Source organism: Protopterus annectens, chromosome 16.part0, assembly GCF_019279795.1.
Source record: "Protopterus annectens isolate FY-2018-M chromosome 16.part0, PAN1.0, whole genome shotgun sequence".
Taxonomy (NCBI): Eukaryota; Metazoa; Chordata; order Ceratodontiformes; family Protopteridae; genus Protopterus; species Protopterus annectens.
In genome coordinates this window covers 423,693,661-423,718,509 of record NC_056750.1, presented here as the reverse complement: position 1 = coordinate 423,718,509, position 24,849 = coordinate 423,693,661, and the positions used below count along the sequence as shown (strand labels likewise).

At 40.3% G+C, this 24,849-nt stretch overlaps 1 protein-coding gene across 1 annotated transcript in view; it reads left to right on the top strand.

The window, feature by feature from the left end:
- Positions 1 to 24,849, top strand: part of RABEPK (Rab9 effector protein with kelch motifs) — a 1,512,433-nt gene that overhangs the window by 976,407 nt on the left and 511,177 nt on the right. The window contains exon 6 of the mRNA XM_044058697.1: positions 15,733 to 15,882. Within this exon, the coding sequence (XP_043914632.1) occupies positions 15,733 to 15,882 (150 nt within the window). The remainder of the gene's footprint in view (positions 1 to 15,732; positions 15,883 to 24,849) is intronic.

Sequence of the window (24,849 nt, the reverse complement as noted above, 5' to 3'; positions counted from 1 at the left end):
GTTTCTGTGAACAGTTCTGCATAGGCAGCAGTGTTCTCAGGGTTTATGGGGGCTTGAAATTTTGCCAGGTTCGCAATTAATATCAGGAGGTTATCCTTAAAGTAGTTCCTGAATATTATTTTTACTTCAAGGGAGACCATTTTGTGGTCTGACCTTACCAGGGAAGGCATTACATTAGGGGATGTGCAGCAGTCTCCCATATTATTGAGGACCAGATCCAGTACGGCTGCACCCTTGGTTGGTGTATTGACTGTCTGGTCCAGGGAGTTTGTGTTTACAAAATCAAGGAATCTCTGTGCATGTATGTTTGGTGTAGTATAGTATTCCCAGTTAATAGCGGGGTAACTAAAGTCACCCATGAATATGGTATTGGGTTGGATGGTTAGTGTTTCTAATAAGTTTAGCTACATGGTATGGGTTTCCATAGCTTGCAAGGAAGTGGCACTGGATTTTACCTATGGTGATTTGAACACGCACCAGCTCAGAGGCATTGTCCTGTTTGACCAGCCTTGAAATATATTTATTTTTGATGTAAATATAGGCACCTCCACCTTTAGTCCCTGCCTGTGAAGTAACTGGTCTAAATATGTGGAAGGCATTATAACCTTGCACTGTTGGTGTGCTCTCCCTGGCTTTAAACCATGTCACAGTAACTGCACAGACATTAGCATTCTCTAGGGTAAAGAGAGCTTTTGGAGAGTGGAGTTTTTTGTTTAGACTCCTAGCATTGAGCAGTAATACCTTTACATTTTCTTGGTTTTGATTTGCTGTCGGAAGTACTTTCAGTTTGGCAATGCCTGAAAAGGCACTATGGGAGAAGACAGTGTTTTAGCTAATATTCAAAAACCTAGAGGGGAGAGGTGCAGACCATCCCTGGCAAAGCAGCATGATCTGTTGACCATCTCCTTCCATGCTGACAAATATTGCACCCCCTTAGAATGTCATCAGAAACTAAGCCAGTCATTAAAGTCAGTCATCTTTGTTTTTACTGCTCGCACAGAGTAGTAGAAAGTAAGATGGAAGATAAGCAGTTCGGAGTCAGATCAGGATGCAGCACAATTGACCTAATGTTTGCTTTGAAATAGATAGTTGAGAAGAAGCTAGACATGAGGATAGAGTCCAACTGGACATTCCTAGACTTGGAGAAAGCATATGACAAGGTCCCAAGAAAGCTGATTTAGGCAGTACTTCAGTATTTTGAAGTCCCAGAAACATTGGTAGGATTAGTACAGGCAATGTACAAGGACCCAATGACTCAAGTACAAAAGTGTTCAGTCTTACAGAGGGGTTCCCAATGGGAGTAAGTGTACATCAGGGTTCAGCTTTGAGCCCACTGCTGGTGACAGATTACATTAGCAAACAGGTCAGAGGTGACAGATCAACACAATTGCTGTATCCAGATGATGTAACATTACAGGCAGACTCTGAACAGGAAGGTCAGCAAGGGATAGGGGAGTGGAATGCAAAACTGACGGCACATGGGATGAAACTAAGTACAGATAAGACAGTGGTAATGGCAGCAAATTGGGAAAATCAGAAGAAGCTGAGAATTGAGATGGATGGGAAGACAGTGGAACAGGTTAACAGCTTCAAGTATCTGAGAGGGGTTGTTGAGGAGAAGGGAAGTCTGAATGAAGAGGTCAGAGCTAAAATCAGAGGGTCTGCAGTCAACTAACATAGAGTGTCAGGTGAGTGTATGACAGAAGAATGCCAAAGAAACTGAAAAGTAAGGTGTACAAAACAGTGGTGCTGCTAGTACTACTGTATGGTACAGAAACCTAGGCAGTAAAGGCACAGCAGATGAGGAAGCTAGAGGTGATGGAGATTAGGTGCCTGAGATAGGTGGTAGGATGCACACTGTGGGACAGACAAAGAAATGAGGACATAAGAGCAGAAGCCAGAGTAGCTCCAGTTGCAGAAGAGATCAAATAGAACAGATTATGGTGGTTTGGACACATTTAGAAATGCAGAAGACAATCTGGTGAGGAAGATTTAGGACAGACAGGAAGAATGTTAGAGGAAACAAGGGTTTCCAACAAAGAGGGGGGTGTAGTGTGTGAGAGAAGATCTGAGAAAGTCAGGCATGAGTGTCAAAGAAGGCAAGAGTGTAGCCTTGAATAGAAAAAGATGGTGACAGCATGACACCGTGACCCCATGTAGAAAAATAGGGAAAAGGGGGTTGATGATGATGATGATAATGATGGTCCAAGGCTTGTCGTCCCCCCATTAGACCAATTTGCATATCAATGTCCTGGAAATAAGAGCAGTCCTTTTAGTGTTGCAGGCATTCCAAGATGCTCTTCCTGTAGTGAACATTGAGATTTATACCAACAAACATGTCTGTGTTCTGGTACATCAGCAAACAAGGGGGGTACTTGGTATTACTGAGAAGCCATGAGGGTGCGGCAGTGGTGGTCTCCTCCAACCACTTTCTTGTAGCAACACACATTCTGGGAAAAAAACAACGTAATAGCAGACAAACAGCTGGTTCATTTTGATGCTTCATGAATGGTCTTTCAATCAGTGGTGGAGAAAATTTTCCATCATTGGGGACAACCATACTGCAATCTCTTTGCATCTCCCTACAGCAACAAATGCAGTAGGTACTTTGCCCTGATCCCTCCTTGGGGGGCAGGGGGGAGTCACAGAGAGATGCTCTAGTTCACGTTTGGCCCTCTGGTCTCCTATACACCTATCCCTCAGTACTTCTCATTCCAAAATTGTTACAAAAAGCCAGTCAGTTCAAGAGCTCAGTCATCCTCATTGCCATTTTTTGGCCTCGCCGGGTGTGGTTCCTGTCCTTTGGTCTCATCTTCATTTTCCTCCATGGATACTGGACCCAAGTCCTTGCTCTTCTTTTACATCCTTCAAGGATGAATCATCCCAATATCTCAGCCCTCAGGCTAATAGCATGGTTTCTCCAGCTCCATTAATAGCTAGTCAGCCCAGGCTTTCCTCCCCAGTACAAGGCATACTGTTATCCTCAAAGAAAGACTCCACCTAAAGGATTTACAAGAGTAAATAGAAAAGATTTTCTTTTTGGGCTCTGAAAAACAACATTAACCTTTTTACTGCCCTGTCTCTGCTGTACTAGATTTCTTAGCTTCTCTCGTTTTTTATTTTTTAATTTCTCCAAATCTTTTGGGTTTCTAATACCATGATGGGAATGGACCCATTCCTAAGTCAAAGTAAGATTAAAGTTCATGAAATTAGTATTGTTTAATTCTTTAATGTCAGCTAAAAGTGCTCTTCGCAGACTCTTTCTGCAATTTGTATGGAGTTACATGTATTGGTAACATATCCAAATATGATTGTAGATTCTTTTATAAGACCTGTTGCTTCTACTACTATTGAAACTATTTGAGTATCTTTCTTCCACATTGCTCTCATTTCTGCTTGCAAATCCTGATATTTTATGACTTTGTGTCTTTCTGTACGGATCACACTGTAGTCACTGGGTGTGGCAATTTCAATGATCAATGCTACTTTTGTCTTCTTTTCTTGGACCACTATAGCTGGTTTTCTAGAATCTATCTTTTGAACGGTTAGTAATGGATGATCCCATATGATGTAAGCTTCATCATTTTCTATGATGTTTTGTGGCTCATTTCCAATGTTTTTCAGCCATTTCAATACCATAATGTTTCCACAATCCCAAGTGCACCAGTCCCACCACATTATTATGCATTTCAGTATACAGTCCTTCTACTATTAGTATGTCGCAGTCAGCAACAAGGTGTGCAACTGTTTCCAATTCTATTTTGCAAAACTTACATTTGTCTGTTTCTCCCATATGTTCAGCGGACTTTTTAAACTAACATGTGCGTAGCCCACTATCTTGTGCCGCCAATATTAACCTTTCATCTCTTGGTTTGAATTTGCCTGTCCTTAACCATTCCTGCATTCGTTCTTGATCAACATGGGGTATTTCCAGAAGTTTTCTATTCTTGTGACTATATTTATGCATTTTCCACATCTCTTGCCTTCTCATCTGGTCCTTCAGCTTATAGTCTTTCTTTTGTTTTTTGGCATATTCAGTTGCTGCCTGTTTTTTATCCACTTGTGGTTTGATTTCCATTTCTGCTTGACGCCAATATCCTTCTGCCAGATTAAGCAGGGAAGTCATCTTAGATTTATTCTCCTCAGGTTTCAAAACTTTCACTACATTTGGGTCTTATGAGGTCAACAGATATGTGTGGAGTCCCATGATTGCAGATCTGTACATGTAATGAGTTTCAAGGAGGCCCATCCCTCCTCCAGAACAGGGAATATATAATCTTGGAATGCACTGATTTTTATAAATCATTTGGTGAGCATGAAGCATCCTTCTTCTTTTCCTGTCTAATCTATCCAACACGTTTTGGGGACAATCAATCATTCCAAAACTATAAGTTAGGGCAGGAAGAGCAAATTGGTTTATAGCTTGGATTTTGTTCCTAGATATCAACGCGGTTTTCAGGATTAATTTAAGTTTTCTAAAGTACTCCTTACTTTGTTTTATTCATATTTTTTTAATTTTTTATTGTTGATCCTTCATCAATTCCCAAATATTTATACACTCCCTTTTGCTCAAGTTCTTTCATATCACATTCTTGTCCCAAACTGATGTTTTCTTGGTGCTGCAGTTTCCTGCTTTAAAGATTGCTTTAGCACATTTATCAAGACCAAGTGACATTCTTATATCATCTGAAAAAGTTTGACAACTTGCATTTGTACTTTCAGTTCCTCATTTGATGACCTATACAGTTTCAAATCATCAACAAAGAGAAGATGGAAGATAAGAAGTCTTTACACTTTGTTGTTTTCTAGGAGCCAAATTATAGCCATAGCCTAAGCTGTTAAGTAAACAGCTTAATGGGTTAAGGGCAAGGCAGAATAGCAGTGGTGACAGAGAGTTGCCCTGGAATACCCCCCTTTGAATTTTTATCCCTGGAATAATAATATGTTCTTTATCATGGCTTAATTAATTAATTAATTAATTTATTTATTTATTTATTTGTTTGTTTGTTTGTTTGTTTATTTATTTAACATTTTTTGCCGGGAAAGTCCGACTTGGAACAAAGCCAATTTTCAGCGGAGGCCCAGGGAGAAATGCTCCAAATGCATGTCTTTTCAATGTGGGAGGAAAATGGAGCACCCGGTGGAAACCCACATGAATGCAGGGAGGACATGCAGACTCTGCACAGAAGGCACTCCAGACGAAAATTGAACTGGAGAACTTCTTACTGTGAGGCAACAACGCTACCACTGCACCACTGTGCCGCTGTTAATGGGAGAACCTTCCACATCTGCACACAATGACAATGAAGGCAGTGTGTGTGGTAGGTGTCCCCTGCGCCCCCTTAATAAGTATACAGCTGTGTGCTATTGCTTTATTAGTAATGTTTTCAAATAATTTTTTACAGAGTCAGCAGCAGAAACAAACAGTTCCACTATACCAATTAATTTCGGTGACATCAGCAGCAGATCGAACTGTTGAAGATGCTGATGATGATAGCAAAGTTATATTTATGAGGCAGCCTGATGAAAGTGGTACACAGTCTGCACTTTAATGGCAGGATCTCACACCCTACAACATGTTAGTAACTCTGCAGGAAGTGGCAGTGCATCACAAAGTCAAGCACATTCTGATATTGCACTCATGCTTGTGCAGGAGGCACACTCATACACCTCTACACCAGTATTAAACCCAGACAAACAGCATGAGGATGATGGCAGGCATTCATGGACAACGATATCTACAGTGACACCTTTACAAAGAGGAGCCAGGTGCAGACATTTGTTAGTCACAGCTGCCCCAGGAAACATGAATAGCATTGGCTTCTCAGCAACAAATGTGCCATGACATTGTTAGGGTTCAGAGCACTGCCACAGTCAGTCAGCTAGAAATGGTCTGAATCCTCCAGGGCATGCATAAGGATTTTGTGAGTAAGGATAATGCCATGATCACAGTGATGAGTAGTATGCTGGCACACCAAACATCCATGGCCTCCATTTGCACACTAGTTAGGACTTACTAGACTCAAGCAGGAATCAATATTGGAAGGAGAAGAGGGCAGGTTACTATTCAAACATGTGGGGGCAGATGATATGAGACTACATGCACTTCTCAGGAAAGTACTGTAACTGGTTAGAGAAGAACAAACATGACAAATGTCATGCAGGCCATATCAAAATTTATCTACATCTAACAGAACCTCTCATTCGAAGCCCAGATCATGTTCACAAAGCACTGTCAGATCAGCCTCTGCAGGATTATGTGCATCATGTAGGTTGTGACATCGGACCAACTCACCATCCAGCTTTCATGACAGCCCCTCTTCACAATCACTTGCACTATCACCTAGCCGATCTTTAGGAGATGTTTATGACTTGTTTGATCTTGAACTACTGTGAGTCAACTGTGACAATTCTGTTACTTATAATTTGACCTTCAGAAACACAGGGGGATGTTTAACTCAAAGGGGAATAAGTTATGAATAAAAAAGGGGGGCTAGGACACTTTATAACTTTATGCATTTCATCCCTGTAAGGAAACTGCGTAAAATGTCAGGAAACTGTGGACAAAAGTATGTATTACATAACATGAGACTGCAGTCATTAACACCCATGCTCTATGCATTAACATTTCTACAGCTGGCAATTACCTATAACTTAAAAGTAGTAATACCCAAGTTTTCATGGAAATACTTACAGATTAAAATGAGTATTCCATCATGTAAACAAACACTGTTGCCACTTCATCCTCAGCACTGCATAAATGATAACACTTTTGTCTCTGAAGTCACAAATTATTGTTTATGACAAAATAATATAATCTGATGTGCAGTACCTAATCTTAGAATAAAATAATAAAAGAACAATTTTATAAGTGCCAGCTCTTCAGAGAAGACACAAGTGCAGTCAGATTCTATTTAGCACTTTCATTCTTTCTTAATAATCCACACAAGATGCGGTATGCAACAACCAATCAATGTCTGTCCTTAGGTAATAGTATGTTAAAAAAGTGCCTGAACCAAAATTCATTGTATCAGATTTAAGGCAGAATGGATACCATTTAAAACGTTTGTGCTGACAAGAAACATTTAATGTTGGTATGATCATGGAGTCTAGGGTATTTGTCAGCTCTTAACCTGATCTGCCAGCAGGATTCTCGGCACTCAAGCTGTACCTTATAATTCCATGAAAAGTCCTCCAAACTGACAGCTTACAGTACACTAAAAGTGACTTTCTTAATTAAAACAAGAAAAATGTAATGAATGTTTTGCTAACACATTATTCTGATCTTTATTTTCATTGCTAACTTATGCTCATAAATTCTGCAGGCAAATTTTTTGAAAGTTTTTCCTACATAAATGCAAGGTCATGTTCGCATCAGTCAGTGTAAACCACTCTGAATGAGTTACAATCAAATCTTCCAAGGCACCAAAAGGATAAGTCAAGAGCTTGGATGAAAGTGCAAGACATGTTACTTATGAACCTGCATTGCTTGCATCTCCCACGTTTTATTTTATTTTTATTTTGACATTTGTTTACTGGGGTGGTCTGACTGGGTCTACAGAACCTGTTTTCAGCAGAAGCCCAGAGAGAAAAGCTCCACATACAGTACAATACAAGTGCAGTATAATCCAATACAATAAAGATTACTTTAGAAATACTATACAAAAAATAAGTTGAAAGAACAAACTTCTACAAGATGTTGCAATATATTACTACACATCTAGACAATTCTATACAGTTAAAACATTACAGACAATAATAGTCACTCTCACCATACATGATGTAGATAGTGTCCAAAAAATAGTATGTAGGTAGTGCAGTGTGTGACATTGACTGTTATACTACATGCAAAATAGAATGTTAGTTTCAGTTAGGAAAATAGCAGCCAGAAAGTTAGTGATGCAGATAGACAGTAAGAGAGAGTTAAAAAGAATAGAAGCAATAAAGCCTGAGCAGTAGCTTAAGGATATTGTATAGAAGCAGAGAAGGAGTTAGAAGAGTCTTAGGATCTTGCAGTCTGTGAGGGATTGAAATGTGACAGAAGAGGAAGACCTGAGCATTTGGCAGGCTTTATGCAGGAGTAGGCAGACTTTATACAGGAGCAGAGCCATGTATTTTTGAGATGATTTTTTTAAGAGGCTTTGAAATGGGTTAGGCCAGGCATAGACATGGTAGCTAGAGGAAGTAAATTCCAAAGTATAGAGACAGAGTGTGAATACAGAGTGTGACCAGGTTTTCTTGTGGGTTTTGAAATAGCTAAGAGATTTTTGTCTTCTGATCGTAGGGATCAATTTGGTGTGTACGGTGTGACTAGATTGGCTAGTGCAGGGCAGGCAGTAGGCTTGAAAATAAGTTTGTGCAAGGTGGATAGCTGAATAAAGGCAAGTTGATTGGGGAGTTCAAGCCAGTTCAATTCTTAATTGCAAGTGGTCTGGCACTATTTCATGGTCACTGTAAAGTAGTTGATCAGTGTAGGGTGTATCTTATATATTTTTAAGTACACTTTTATCCATGAGTGTGAGATACTATCAAATGCTTTTTTGTAGTCAATCCATGCCATACTTAAATTATTTTCCTTTTTACATTTCTCTACTATGACTTTAATTTAACAGCAAATGGTCCTTTGTTCCAAATGACTTTCTTTTGTTGTCCTTTTGTTCTATTGCCATAATTAAGTTTTCTTCTAAATGACTATAGACTCTGTCGGCATCAATTCCAGTGTATAGTTTATATGTCGTCGGAAGGAAAGTTATTGGTCTGTCATTTTTAGAGTAGCTTGCAGGTTCACTCTTAAGTAGGAGCATTGTTCTTCCTGTTATTATCCAGGTTGGTGTCTGTTCGGGTTGCACATATAAATAGTTCTTACTCGTGGATAAATCTTCATGCAAAGAAGTTACTACTTTTAACCAGAAGTTAGGTACTGCATCTGGGCCTGGGGTTTTCCAATTTGAAGCTTTTCTTAACTTTGTTTCAATCTCTCTGGCTGTTACCTTATCCCATTTCATATCCTGTTCCTTTAAACTTATTCTTTCTTTTACTTCTTCTGTCCATTTAACATCTTTATGTTCCACAGGATCTTCATAGATACTTCTCCAAAATGTATCTTTTTCTTCTTTTTTTGGTGGTCTTTCAATTCCTTTTACATTGTTTCCCAATTCTCTATAAAACTCTTTGTGTCATCAGTAAATTGCTTATTTTGTACTTTACCTTTATATTTATCTTCGTATCTTCTAAGTTTTCCTGCCTGTGCTGAAATTTTTAGTTTGTTATTTGCAGTAGTGTATGATAGATCCTGGTCTGTTCTAATACTGTGCATTGCATTTATCACAATTATTCATTTATTTATTTATTTTACATTTGTTTACCGGGATGGTCCTACTGGGACAGTGCCTATTTTCAGCGGAGGCCCGGGAGAAAAGCTCCAGTCTAAGCTTACATACAAATTATCACAACAAGTAATAAAAAACTATAAACAAAATTGACAAAAAATGAGTTTTAACACATTTACAGGATAAAAATGTAAAAACAAAAATATATACATAGTATCAAACAGAACAAGACTTTAAACACTTGAATATAGACAAATATATGGTTGAATTTATATATGTGGAGGAACATAACATTAGTTAGGAAATTAAGCGGAGATAATCACTTAGGCAAAGTAGTGCATAGTTAATTATATTTACTGTATCTTTCTTAGTACTTCTGTTGATCTGTTCCCTCTTCTATAGTCTTCTAACAGTGACACTTCTTGTATTAACTGCTTTATAGTTTTCTCTATTCGATATTTCCATGATGCTATTCAGTTTCTCCCCTTCCTTTCCCTCACTACCCTGTGTTCTTGTGGTAGAACTTTATCCATTATTAATTTAGCTGCACAGTAATATATCCTGTTTACTTCTGTTATATCACATGGATCTCTATGAACAGTCCTAATTACTGTGTTCATTTGTTTTATTAGACTTCTGACTTTTTGGGTTTTATTAACCTTCTGCAGTCTATTTCTTTCATTGATCTTCATATATCTGTCTATGTCTGTTAAATCAAGAAACTCTTCTCTTAGCTCATTGTCATCCAAACTGAGGGCATATCCCTTGTTTTCCATTTCCTGTGGGCATTCTATAGAATGTTCTATAGCATCTTCCTGTGGTACATACTCTCTTTAAATAAGGTGCTATTTTTCCAAGATCAAAGTACAATTGGCAGCAATTTCACATTTTCATTCAGGGGAGAAAAAGTATGCTTTGGCTACTTCCAAATTATGTAAGGTATTCTTAAAAAGTACCTTCGTTCTTAGACCTCCAGTAGTCAAGTAAAAGATCCATCACCACCCTGGGATCTAACAGTAGTATTGCAAGGTTTGACTCAAAAAACATTTGAACCTTTGGCAAAAACTGACTTAAAGTATTTATCTTGGGAAACAGCTTTTTTAGTGGATGTTACTTCCACTAAAAGACTTTCTGAACTCCAGGCTGTTTCATCTAAGACCCTTTACATTGTTTTCATAAAAACAGGGTTACCTTATGAACAAACCCTTCTTTCTTACCCAAAGTGGCTTCCGAGTCTAATATTAACCAAATAATTCATTTACCAGACTTCTTTCCAAAATTTTCAAAGGAGAATACATGCTTCACCTTCTAGATGTGCATAGACAATCACATTTCTATTTACACAGTACAAAGGAATTCAGAAAAAAATAGACCAACTGTTTGTCTCTTTTTCACCAAATCAGCTAGGTTCTCTGGTCTCTAAAGTCACATTGGCCAAATGGATAACCAACTGCATTTCCTGGATTTATTCCCAACAGGGCCTTTCTCTACCACAAACGCCTAAAGCCCATTTTACTAGAGCCATGGCCACTTCATCTGCTTTTTGGTCAAGAACACCTATTGATGATATTTGCACATTAGCCACATGGTCCAGTGCTCATACCTTTGTTACTCATTACAAACTGGACCTAATTTCCAGAAGTAGAGCTGCCTTTGGTTCATCGGTTCTCTCGAATATCTTTCCATGAGGGCCACTCAAGATTCATGTAGCTGGGGACTCTGTCCCATTCATTGAGGAAGAATGAAAAGGACAACATCAGATTTAAAAGTTATGTACTCACCATAACTAGGCGTCTGTGCTGTCCATTTTCATTCTTCCTCACCCCCCCGCCTTTCCCCTGCCTGTCATCTCCTGGAGTGACCTGATGGACCTTTGGAACATGTAGTTCCAGTTTTGAGCCCTACTTTAATATCTATTTTTCATCTTTTCATTACTTAATGAATACTTTATGGGAGCAAACTCAATCTGAGGTGTTGGGGATGAACTAGGGCATTACGGGTAGAGGGAGGAGCTGAAGAGTTGTATTGAAGTGGCTGAAAACATTGGTCTATAGTATGTGACAGAGTCAGATCCAAGAATTGGATCCATAACCCATTCATTGAGGAAGAATGAAAATGGACAACACAGACACCTAGTTATAGTGAGTAGATAACTTTTAAATTGAGGCTTTTATACATATCACAAGCAGATAACAATAGATAACACTGGAAAAAGATTATGGTGGAACAGGGTGAAAGTATGTGGAATGCAGAAAAAAATAGGAATTTGGAAGTTAGCCCTTAAAAAAACAGAAAAAAATAAACAGAATATTATATGTGTAAAATAGCAGGCAGCATTATAAAGAAGAGATGCATACAACTAAAGATACAGAAAGTAGGCAAGAGATGGCAAGATATAACTGGAGAAAACTTTAGAAAAAGATTCATACTACCAGGAGCAAATACGTTGAAAGTGAAGTGTAGCACAGTGAGAAGTCAAGAAGGTCTTTGACTTGCAGCTCAAAGAATGTCTTCTATATCAGGGACTGTTGGCAGAATTATAGACAGAAAGAGAATAAGGGAAGTATCAAGTGAAAGCTCTAATAGAGTTTTTAGTGGAATGAAGAACAGAAAATGCTGTTAAGAAAGGAATAATTCGACATATAACATATTGCACATTAACAATGAAAACCATTCAGAGGCAATTAAAAAGACATGGAGGAAGACTACAATGAGAAATTACAAAAGAGCAATGAGAGGCAATTTTTAAGGCCTCTACGTATGCTGTGAAATCCAGAAGGTTTAGTGTATTTTAGTAGAAATGTTTACTGATGTACTTTTATATTCTTATTAGACTTTAGTGGATTTTCCCTTAAGTGAGAGCAGATGTTAAGAGATTTGAAGGGAATAAAAGGGGAAATTGGGAACACATTTTCTGGGAATGTGTGGAGTTCAGTGAGTTTAAGGACTCACTGTAGAATGCCCTGATATAATTGTTGAGGGAAAATTTTCTATTAACCAAGGTGATGATGCTGTTCAGTTGGCGTCTATGTTTAGAGTTGTCAACGCATAATCAGTCTTTATTAAGTTTAATGTTATTAGCAGCCAGAAAGGCAGTTTCACAAAATTGGAAGTCTACAACTAAAAATGAAGTATTGAATATTATAAAGGAAATAAAAGACCTAGAGATGAGATCATCAAAAATGGAGGAAGTAATTTTCATAAGCCTAAATGGTGGATTTGCGAGCAAAATATACAAAATAATGCTCAAATAAGTGATTAAAATAAGTGATTGAAAAGTGTATGGGTATATTCTAAAGCACAAGAATAATAGGATAGAGGTATATTGGAAACTACATGTATTAATGTATGGATCTAATAATGGAAAGTTATTGTGATCTTTTTCGTATGTTAAGTTTGTCGCAAATGAAAAATGTGATGAATAAGTAAAATTTTTAAAAAGTCAACTGTAACTTTTTCAGAGGTAGAAGGGATTTTGTTTAAATATTCAACAAAGAATCCAGACTGTTTCCTGATTAGTTTTTCTAACTAGTCTTACACGTTTCCCAAGGATTTCCCCTTGCTCCTTCTACAGTGTTTCCGTAATAAGCTTAAGCAAATGACCATATATTTTGTATGGGTAATGGAGAAAATGCAGAAAAACTTGGAAAAGTCTTACCCTACTTTTGACATTTTGAAACTGTTGACTACTTGAACCCTCCTTACCCCTCCTCTGGTCACCTGCATCATAGTAAGGGCTATATCCTTATGCATCATGGAGCCAGGAGATAAAACTAAATTTCTCCAATAGCACAGGCTACTTTTAAAAGACTTAATGCTGCAGTGTTATCTGCATAATAAATACCTATACTTCTAGCTTAAATTATAATGATAAACTATACATATCAGTGCTACAGAATTGCATATATTCATAGTTTACTTATGATGGACTCGAACCGCATGCAGAGGTGAAGTGTGTGTGTTATGTGGGACCCCACACCGTGTGTGTTGCTGGATCAGAGGGATTCCAGTGAACTGGCTCAATGTGTTTAAATATTTTATACATCTTAATTCCATGTTTCTTGCTGCTAATTATGGATCTTGAGGGTGCAACTGTGCGGGAACTTGATTCCACATATTTTGGAAATGTGATAACTTGTGTCCCTTTAACTAGGATATTGAGACTGTATGTAGTATTTTGTGGTCAGGTTTAGTGGGTCTTTCTCTCCCCTTCTTTGTTTTAAGTAGCTCTGAGTCACCTGACATCATGTAGCAAAAACAAAAAGGCTTTGCTGGATCTGCTGATGTTAACCTCTTAAAAAGGATATCACATGCAACAGGAAGAAGGCAGAACCATTTTCTTCTGATGAAGTGAAGAAGATGATTCAGCAGCTGTGTAGCACGTATTCATTATTACAGGAAACCAGGCTGACAGAGAAGGTGGTAAGGAAGTGTTCAACCTGTGTTATGTAGGTATCATCCTGATACTTTCTGTTTAGATTTTCAGAAGGTAGTGTTTCTGTTTTGTTTTTTTCTTTGAATATTGTAGCATTTGCAGATGTCAGGCCCTATCATGTGGTAAAAATGAATTAATATTTCTTTGTATTACTTGTCTATAGGGACTTAGTGTTGTGATTCAGGTTGATACAGTATCTGCATCTAGTTTTAGGCTTTGTTACCCAGAGTGGTGATTTGTGGCAGTTAAGTAATTGCTTTTTGTGAATTATTAGTTTTTGAGTTAGATAATGAAGTGTTTTAAAAAATTGTCTATTGCCTCTTTTTTAACTGTGCATTGAAGTTGTAGGAAAATCCAGGAAAGTCATGAGTAATATAATTCTTAATCCATGATTCTGTGATAGTTATTGTTAGGGAATGGGCTAAGATGAAGGTATCAAGTTGTTATAATTTGTTTGTTTATGTTTGGCATTAACGAGGACAAACTTTATTTGCTATAGTGGGTGCTGAGGTCAGCAAATGCGACTTTGTTGAGAAGGAGGGGTCTAGGGGTCAAGCTGGGTCTTCAGGTTCTGTTTTACTGTTTAGAAGTAAGATGAGTAGAATGGGAGTTACTTTTATGAGAATTATTGGAAAGTTTCTGTAATTTGTGTAGATGATTGTTTAGGTAACAGGAGAGCTGTGTGGGAAATTTGCAAACTTTTTTTTTTCTTCTGTGTGAAGAAAGCTGGTTTGGTGTTTTGCAGAAGAAGGTATGGTTATTGGATATTTTATGTATGGTAATACTAGATACGTTGTAGGAAGGATGGCCCATTGGAGTTACTTTGGATGAAAAATTGTTTTTAACAGAGATTTGAGGAAATTACAGAAAGTGTGATAGGAGAGCTAAGAGCATAGTTTCAGCAACAAGAAGGGGGATTCATGGTGTTTGGTACAGAAAGGTGTTAGTTATTTGAGCATACTGTAAGCGGTTTCTTAGATTGCATTAAAATGGACTATTTCATTGTAAGAGGATGGGAAATCAGAAGAGCTCGGTTAGAGTTAATAAGTTGGTAAGAATGAGGTGTATAATATTGGTGGGGAGTGGCACTGAGACAATAAATTGAGACATGAGTGGGGTGGATGGTGAGCAAAGAGGACCACATGTCTGGCTGATAGTGTGAGCCTTTCAGCTTACACTGGAGTACAGCTATGAAGCTTGGTGAGCATGTTTATGAGAAAGGAGTGAGGTACTCCACACAGCTGTTGTAAATAGATGTTAACAGATGTTCTTGTTACATAAGATTTCCAGTGTTTGAAAGCCAAGGTAATGTTCACAGAAAGCCTAACAAATTGCTTATTGGGAAGATGCTGGGGATGGAGGATGCACTGCAAGGACCCGGCTCAGCACTGTAAGACCCTCAATATTGTTCCATTAAACAATACTGACATATGCTGTGTGAAATGATTAATAGCTCTGTTTGTGTATCACAAGAATTAAGACTCCTTCCTTCTTGTCTTATTATCATGGCCTTCAAATAAATTCATCACTGTTGAGCTGTTTTTCCTCTTAATATATGTATGCAGCTTTCTTAATAATTTGATTATCCGTGGATTCTTGAGATCTGAACTAAGGCAGAGCAGTAGGATTGTTTGGTATATGATTTTCTCAGTGAAATTGTGTGTTGAAAATAACTGCTTAAAATTGCTAATTCAAAATAAAGCTCTTTAAAACCATCAATATTAAGAATATTCCTCATAAGTTTGCCCTGACATCTGATGTTACAGTTTATCCAAAACAACGTTTATAAGTAGTTATGTCATCTCTGCAAGTAAAAAGAGAAACATCTCCAAATGTTAAAAAAAAAAAAAGATTTTTTTTAAGGAGTCAGCTGACATTTTCAGAAAAAATAAATCACTTGTGGATGTGTATGTCCACAAAACTGAAAATTGTGGATAATGTAGTGAAAATACTTTTTTTATCCCCTAGTTGCTTTAACATGGTCACAACCAGTTACTCATGGAAAGCCTCCAGCAGCAAGGCATGGCCATGTTGTAGTTGCAGTAGGAACTTCGCTTTACATTCATGGTGGATTAGCTGGTAATAGATTCTATGCAGATATGTTTTGCATTGATACAGGTAAGTGTGAGTTTTTGATCTTTTACAGAAAGTATGCAGATGAAAACTGTGCCATGTCTTAAAAACATAGCCTGGAGTTGTATGTTAACTGTATTTATTGACATCTTGTAGGAATTTAATTGTGGCTGTTGGTTAGTGGTTCTCTTATTTTAATATAATGTATTATAGTAAATTGCTGCAGAGCCAAAAAAGTAAAAGACAGTAAAACTATGAGAAGGTAATACAAGGATAAGAGACAAAAAAAACAGCTGTCTACTCAAGCTCCTGATGCAGTCCTCACTCCTTATTTCTTACCTTAATTAAGAGACATCTACTAGTAACCCACACTGAATGCACTTCTGGGTAGCTGGGAGAGTATTATTAAGTAAAAACAAGCAGTCTTAGCAAAAGAAAGAATAATATGACATCGCCCCTGTCTTCATGTTGTCTGATTGGGTTATGTAGCCCAACCTGTGGGCAGTCATCTAGCTATGTTTTTCCTTCCCTGAGCTTTATTGAGAGATTAGTGGGGCAGATTGGTTGCTGACAAAAATATCCAGGAATAAGCCACCTTGTTAGTCTATGTTCCAGATTCTACAGTCATCTAATTGAAAATAAAACTGGTCATCTAACTCTACGTTATTATAATTATTTTGAAATCATCCCATATGCTGAAGTGCTGTCCATTCAAGTGCTGTTTTTGAGTGCTACTAATGAAATTGTGGGATTCCTCAATTAGCCATCATCTGCACAGTCTTGCACACACATGATTGTTGCCCTGATTTTGTGATATCTGACCCTGGAATTAGTGTATGTGAATAGCAGAGAGGTATGAAAGTACATACGGACTTGCCTTATTAAAATAAATTCTGTTTTCAAAGCATTTGTCTTATTTTCCCAGTGTTCATTTATTTGGGTTAGTAACTTGCATTAATGGTTTGTGCTCAAATGTATTACTGCATGGGTATCTTGTTTCATGTTCACTTTATTTGTATAGTGAATATTTGTTTGCTTCACTTTTTTGTGTATCCATTTAGTTTGTAATTTGTTTGCATGTGTAGTAATTGGGGTTTATGTTTTATTTCTTGCTAACCTCTATATATAAATTGACTTTGTGTTTGCTTCTGTAGTTTTCCATGTTTATATTAGAAGCCGCGGTGGTGCAGCGGTAGCGTTGTTGCCTCACAGCAAGAGGTTCTCCCGTTCGATTCTCGGCTGGCGCGCCTTCTTTGTGGAGTCTGCATGTCCTCCCCACGGTCGAGTAGCATTTGAAAGACATGCGTAGAATGGGCGTGCCTTCGTTGAAGGTTGGGCATCGAGCTGGCACCTCAACACCCGTAAAAAATCTACTGCCAATCATTAGCAGACCGGAGTTCCGCTGTGGCGACCCCTAACTGGGAAAAAGCCAAAAGAAGAATATTGTATTAATGAATATTGGAATAAATCCATTTTTTCCTGTAGTGACTTTATTAAATGTATCTGTTTCATTGTAGTTGAGAGTCAAAGAGTTGTATCTCTATGAGACTGGGTCTGTCCTGTATTTCTGTGGATTTCAAAATTAGATTCATTTTTCCCAGTGGTTAATGAGTAAAGCATTTTTTTTGTAATTTGTTATTAGTTGATCTTTCAAGCTAAACGATTACGTAACATTTCAAAAAACATATTTTTTGGACTGAAGTGGTTCTACAGCTCTACACCTGAACTTACTGGTTCAGAAGTAAGTCTAAGTCTGTTTTCTTGTTCAGTAACAGATATTTCTGCAGGACTTTCAGGGTTCAGTAATTAGTCAGATCTGATGTTGTCCATTTCATTATGCATCACGACTGGGTCTTCAGATCTGTCCTAGGATCTGACTAAGACATTTTTTCCAGACATATGATCCGAGCCTCAAAGTCCTCCCCCTCCCATAATGCGTCACTCTTTCTCCAACCCCACAAATCTCATTTGCCGCCTTCCAGCACAGATGTGATTCTTCTCAGATAGCTGGGTTTCTGTTTAATTCTTGCTATTTGGAGCTATTAGTTTCTCTTTCTCAGTTTTTTATAGCTGCTTTCTCTCAGATTTAGCATTGCACCTCCCTTCTTAGGCACTTGTCCTTTTTGTAGTTAGTCGGCAGCATTAGGACTGTTTCCCGGCTTCCATTTTTACTACTTAACTGCTTCCTCTCTCTTCTTCCTCTTTCCATTTATATATTCCAAAAAAAAAAAAAACTTTCCCCCTATCATTAATTTGATTTAAGTTAACTTTCTCCTAGAATAGTGTTAGTGTATGTGAGTGCTGTCTGTGCGACTCTGTTGCAGAATGTCAGACAAAGCAACAAGTTCAGACAAACCCTCTGGTTTCAAAAGGTGTGCCTCTTATGGGCATAAGAGTCCCCAGTTGGATGCTCACAAGACGTGTGTGTATTATCTTGGGCACGGGCACTTGGAGGTTCCGTGTAATATTTGCTCAGCCTTCAGTCCCCGATCCCTTGCTGATTGGCAAAACAAGCTGATCTTAGGAGGCCTTATTCCATCCTCTGGAGCTCAAATGCCCATTCCTAAGAAGTGTGCTGCATCAGCTACCCCAGGGTCCATAGCTTCTGTTCCAGAGAAGCACAAAAATTGTTGGATTCATCATCTTTGGATCCCTCCTATTCCTGCTTCTCTCCGGATCTGAGAAGTTCTTCATATCCAGTAGAGCCGGCGCCGGCTAAGACTTCTGCACTGTCGGATCATCAGCCCTCGGGGCCAAGCAGTCTGTTAGATCCTGTGGAAGTAGTAGGGATCCAAAGTTCCTCATATACGGAGCAGACTTCTTCAGAACAGACACCCCCGGATTGGAGATCCCGGAGCCATACTCCTCGTCGGAGTAAATCTCCATCTCTGTCTTGACTTTCTGGACTGGTCTGTCTCTGGTGAGGTCCATACATTCCTCTGTCTCCTCTACACCTCTCGACTGTCCCACTCTGACATGGACAGGATGATGCAGAGTTTTCTCAAAGCTCAGATTCGGCTGGGGATCTTGCGTTCTCCAGCCCATGCTGGATCCGTGCGAATACCAACCCTGATACCGCAACCTCTTCCTCTGATCCAACCCTCAGTTTCGGAGATGCAGGATCTGGCTTTCCCAAGTGGGCCATCGTCGGAGCATGGAATGTGCCTTTCTTCGACTCCAGCAGTGTCCCAGACTAGCTCGGTTCCAGTAAATTTAGAGCAGAGTGGGTCCTGAATGCAAGATGGTGCTGGGTCCTCTGGGTTGGTGTCAGCTACGACCTTTACACAGCCGTCCCCTCCCCTGGGGGCCACGGCATTTGACAGTTTGGGTCTGGTGCTTTCTGGAGGTGTCAAATCTGGGGTGGCCTTGTCCTTCTCTCCCTTGGCAGCTCCAGCTCCTGAGGTGGGAGGTCAGGCCTTCCTGGCTTTGTCTGCCTTCCAGGTGGCAGAGAGGGTTTTCTTCACATCTCGAGATGCAGTCCCTCTTCCACCAGGTCCTATTCAATCCCTTCTGATCAGAGCTTTGCTCCCACCCATACTGTTCATGCTCAGCCCCTCCAGGAGACCCTCCAGACTGCCCCTCAACAAGAGGTCCCCCGTCTTCCGAATCCTCTCCCGAGTATCCCGCAGAGGAGACTCCTCAGAAGTGACAGTGCAAGAAGAAGCACCTAGAGTCCCCCTTGGAGTCCTTGACAAAGAATACTAATTTTGATCAGGGGAAAAGGTTCCCCCCGATCTCCATCTGATGATATCTCCTTCAGGGAGATCTTGGAAATACTCCTTCTGTCCTCCAACTACTACTCCTCCAAATGTGAAACTCAGCCACTGGGGATGCACAAGCCAGTGCAGTTCTTTGTGCCAGTCCCAAGCCCGGATAAATGGGGAGGGTTATGTCAGGAAGGGCATCCAGTGTAAAACTTTTGCCAAATGACATATGTAGACAACAGTACAGATTTCCATACTGGATTGGTCGAGGCCCGGGTTAACAATGACTGCCACTAGTACTGTTAGCCAACAAGGTGTTGGTGGAAATTGGGCTACTGTTGGCCAAATGAGAAGGAAAAGAAGGGGGGGAAGGCATGCCTGAAGGAAGGAAAAGAAGAGGAAGGTTAGTGTGGTACTGAGGATAGGAACTTTGAATGCTGGTAGTTTGACTGGTATAGGGAGAGAACTTGCTGATATGATGGAGAAAAGGAAGGTTGATGTATTGTGTGTACAAGAGAACAGATGGAAGGGGAGTAAGGCCAGGTGTATCAGAGGCGGGTTCAAATTGTCCTATCATGGTGTAGATGGGAGGAGAAATGGGGTAAGGGTTATCCTGAAGGAACAGTATGCCAAGAGTGTTTTGAAGGTGAAAAGAGTGTTAGATAGAGTAATGTTTATGAAGCTGGAAATTGATGGTGTGATGATGAATGTTGTTGATGCATATGCTCTACAAGTTGGGTGTGCGATGGATGAGAAAGAAAAATTTTGGAATGAGTTGGATGAAGTGGTGGTGAGTGTAGCCAAGAGTGACAGAGTGGTGATTGGAGCAGATTTCAATGGACATGTTGGAGAATGGAACAAAGGGGATGAGGACATGATGGATAAGTATGGTGTTAAGGAGAGGAATGCAGAAGGTCATATGGTAGTGGATTTTGCGAAAAGGGTGGACATGGCTGTGTTGAATACATATTTTAAGAAGAGAGAGGAGCATAGGGTGATGTACAAGAGTGGAGGAAGATGCACACAGGTGGATTATAACCTATGTAGGAGGGCCAGTCTGAAGGAGATTGGAGAATGTGAAGTGGTGGCAGGGGAAAGTGTAGATGTGTTGATGTTGATCGTGTTTCACTGTTGCAGTCATGACTGTAGGGTTCTCCCCTACTGGCAGGCAGTCCTCAGTTGGCCAGAATCCCAAAGTCTGGGTCCGGCGTCGGCTGCTCAGCCATGCTCCCTGACGTCAGAGCACCAGGAGTACAAAGATGACAGCCGACATCATGTTCTCCAGTATTTCTTGCCGTGCGGTGATAGCAGTTCGCAAGTGCCGGTCAGCTGACTCCTGACAATTTTTTCTAAATGTACTTCAGTCCGAAGACTTTCTTCTCCTACTCAAAGCTAAGTACCCCGTTGGGGAAACTTTTTTCTTGCTCCAGTCCGATGTCAGAAAAAGTTAATAATTGTATTTCATGTGGGAAGCAAATACCTCATAAGGATTTTCATTCTTATTGTATTCCTTGCTTAGGCCCTGACCACGACGTAGCTAGTTGTCAGTTTTGTGCTAGATTTAATCAACGTACGATTAAACGAAGGTACGATTTTGCATTTCATTACTTCGGTAGGCGTTTCAATTACAAAATGTCACCGGACACGGTTCCGGCTACCGGAGTTCACAAATGACGCAAGGATAAAGACAGGCCTCCGAGGTCCAAATCTGACGATATTGTACAAGCAGAGCCAGCTTCTGGTTCAGCCGTCGTCAGTCAGGTGCTTTTGCAGCCCCTGTCGTCAGCCATTTCGGAACCGATGGCCGAAACGGACTCCCACGAGGAGCCAACTAGGCCTTTGAATATTTCTGTTGCAGGACCTTCGGACAATGCTCCTTCGGATGGGTCCGGAGCCGCTGTGCAGGTACCGGCTTCCGAAGGGGTTTTCAGGCCTACTCAGCTTCTAATAAAGGCAAAGCCAAAGACAAAGGTAAAGACTCCTTCCAAATCAAAGACTACAGCCCAGGCCTCTTCTGATCCGGCACCCAAGTCTCAGAAACAGTTACTTAAGATGGCGGAGGACTTACTTACTATGATCAGGGGTTCACATCCCCCTCCAGATAAAAGGCCAAGGCAGGAAGTGTATTATGACTCCTGTGATCAGGCTTCTGTTTCTTCAGTTTCTTCTTCTAACCAGGAATATTCTTTCCCTCCTTATGAGGATTCTGATGCTGAGGAATCCATTCCTTCAGCTTCTCCCCCTGAGGATTTCTCTTTTGGGGAAACTTTACATGAAATGAGGGAACATTTTCACTGGGAAGGACAGGAGTACTCGGAATCTAAGAAGAGACTTAGGGATTTTCTTCTTCTTTCCCAACATAGACCCCTGGCTATCCCTCCTATTTTGGATATTGTGGATGATGCTTTTTCGGAGGCTAACTTAACTCCTGACTCTTTTCCTCTAGCTCCTGTTAAGCCAGATAGATATTATAGGGTTCCTGATTCCCACCAGTTTTTATACAAGAATCCTACTGCTGATCCTGAAAGCATTTCTCAGGGCCCTAAGGGGGTTAAGGCCGCTACTGCTAAAAACCCCATTCCCACTGAGAAGGATTCCAGATCTTTAGAAAGATGGGGCAAAAAAGTGTACACTTCTGCTACTTTATCTATTAGGGCTTTAAACTGCCAATTTCATATGCTGAAATACCAGCAATTTCTTCTGTCTGTTTTGAAACAAAAGCTAACTTCCATTTCCGCCTGTGCAGATGATAAGGAATTAAATGACTTAATGCATGCCACTGAACAAGTTGGGAAGCATGGTTTACACTGTGGATTTGATGCCTTGGAGGCTTCTTGTAGGGCTGCTGCCTCTGGCACAGTCATTAGAAGGCATACTTGGTTAAAGGAACAAAACTTAAGTAAAAGCTAAGTTATTGGATGCTCCTGTTAAGCATAATGTTTTGTTTGGATCTAAGGCTGAAGAGGTGATAAAGAAGATGGAGGACAAGGCAAAATCCATGCAAACGGTTAAAGATTTTTTTACAAGTACAGCCACCCAGATTTAGTAGGAATTGGCCTACAAAAAATTGGTCCTTTCCCAATTCAGACAGGCCTCAGAGTGGTAGATACAGACGCTCCCAAGGAAGGCTTCAAACGCAAGCCTCTTACAGACCAAGACAGTGGACTGCTTCCACCCCTAGGCGAGGAGAGGACAGGTCGCAAGCTCATAGAAAACAGGCTCAGTGACTCCCTCTGTTGGGCTGCAGGAACTTCTTGCCTGGAAGCCCCTCTCGGAGGAAAACTTTCTCTTTTTCACCTAAATTGGACTCATATAACCCAAGACAAGTGGGTTCTGGACGTGGTTTCAAGAGGTTACAAATTCCATTTTCATACCCTACCAAGACCAAGCGGATGGCCAGATCTTCCAAAATATCAATGGTTAGAGGCCTTAAATCAGGTGGAAGCTCTCTTGGCTATGAAAGCCATAGAACTGGTTCCACTTTCAGAAATGGGACAAGGTTTTTACTCAAGGCTCTTTCTAGTCCCCAGAAAGCAAAATTCATGGAGACCCATTCTGGATCTGTCAGTCTTGAACACTTTTCTCGAGATACCAAAATTCAAGATGCTTACTCTACAGCAGCTACTTCCAATGCTGACCAAAAATGCATGGATGGTAACTTTGGATTTAAAGGAGGCATATTTACACATTCCCATCAGGCAGGAATGCAGAAAATACCTCAGGTTCAAGGCCGGATCGAGGCACTATCAATTCTCTGCGCTGCCCTTTGGATTGTCTACTGGCCAGGGTCTTCACCAAATGCCTGGCTCCAGTAGTAGCTTATTGCAGACTCAAGGGAATTCAAATTTACCCTTATCTGGACGACTGTCTTATTCAGGCAGACAGCAAGGATGTCTTACTCCAGCATCTAGAATTTGTTCAGAATCTTCTCAAGTTCCTGGGATTCACTGTAAACATAAAAAAGTCAAATTTGACACCCTCACAACAGATAACTTTTCTGGGTGCTCTTCTAAACACAACAACCCAGATGGCATTTCTGACATATGAAAAACAATTACAGCTGGCTTCAATTTTCAAAACCTTGGCAACATTAACTCAGCTATCTGCAAGGAAATTCCTGCAGGCTTTGGGTTACATGGCCTCCTGCAACCTTCTCGTACCATATGCAAGACTACATATGAGGAAAATACAGTAGTACCTAAAAAGTGTATGGTCTCAGCATTGCCACAGTTTAGACATACAGATCACCGTCCTGCCTTGTCTTCAAAAGGAATTCCTTTGGTGGTACAGGGCATGTACGCTAAACAAAGGAAAACCCTTCAGTCTGCCTCCAGCCAGTCAGATACTAACCACGGACGCCTCAGACTATGCATGGGGAGCCCATTTGCAGGGCAACTGTCTGCAGGGCCTTTGGACAAAGGATCAGAAGCACCTGCATATCAATTTAAAGGAAATGTTAGCCGTTCAGAATGCTCTATTGGCCTTCAGGAATCTTCTACAACCAGGACAACTACTGATATGGACAGACAACACCACAGTTATGTGGTACATAAACAAGCAAGGGGGATCACATTCCTATCCCCTTTGCAGACTAGCCATGAATCTATGGCACACAGCTCTAGCTTGCAAACTGGACCTTCAAGCTCAATTTCTACCAGGGAAGCAAAACTTCCTGGCAGACAGTCTGAGCAGAAACCTGTCGGACCCACACGAATGGATGCTGGACAACAAAATATTCAAGATGATTACAGCAGTCTGGGGATGTCCCCACATAGACCTCTTTGCATCCCACCTCAATCATCAACTACAGATTTTTTTGTACGAGGACATTCCACGAACTAGCTTGGAAAGTGGATGCACTATCATTCAGTTGGAGAAACCTCTCGGGGTATGCCTTCCCACCTCTACCTCTTCTTCCACAGGTGTTATTAAAGATCAAACAGGACAAGCCCAAGATGATAATTTTGCTGGTCCCAAATTGGCCTCGACAGTTTTGGTACCCAACACTGAAAAACCTTTCTCTGGAGCCCCCTTGGATTTTACCACAGACTCCGAACCTTCTGTCCCAACACCAGGGTCAGGTTCTGCACTCCCATGTCAAAACTCTCAGCCTGGCGGCCTGGTTAATCCAGGGTCTATGATTCATTCTCGCCTACCCAAGCAGGTTATGGATGTCATTTTAGAAGCCAGACGTCCCAGCACTAGAAAATCTTATGCAGGAAAATGGAAAAGATTTTGCTCCTGGATGCAGGCTCAGGATTCGGATCCTCTTATTCCTAACATTCCTCTGATTTTACTTTACCTGACA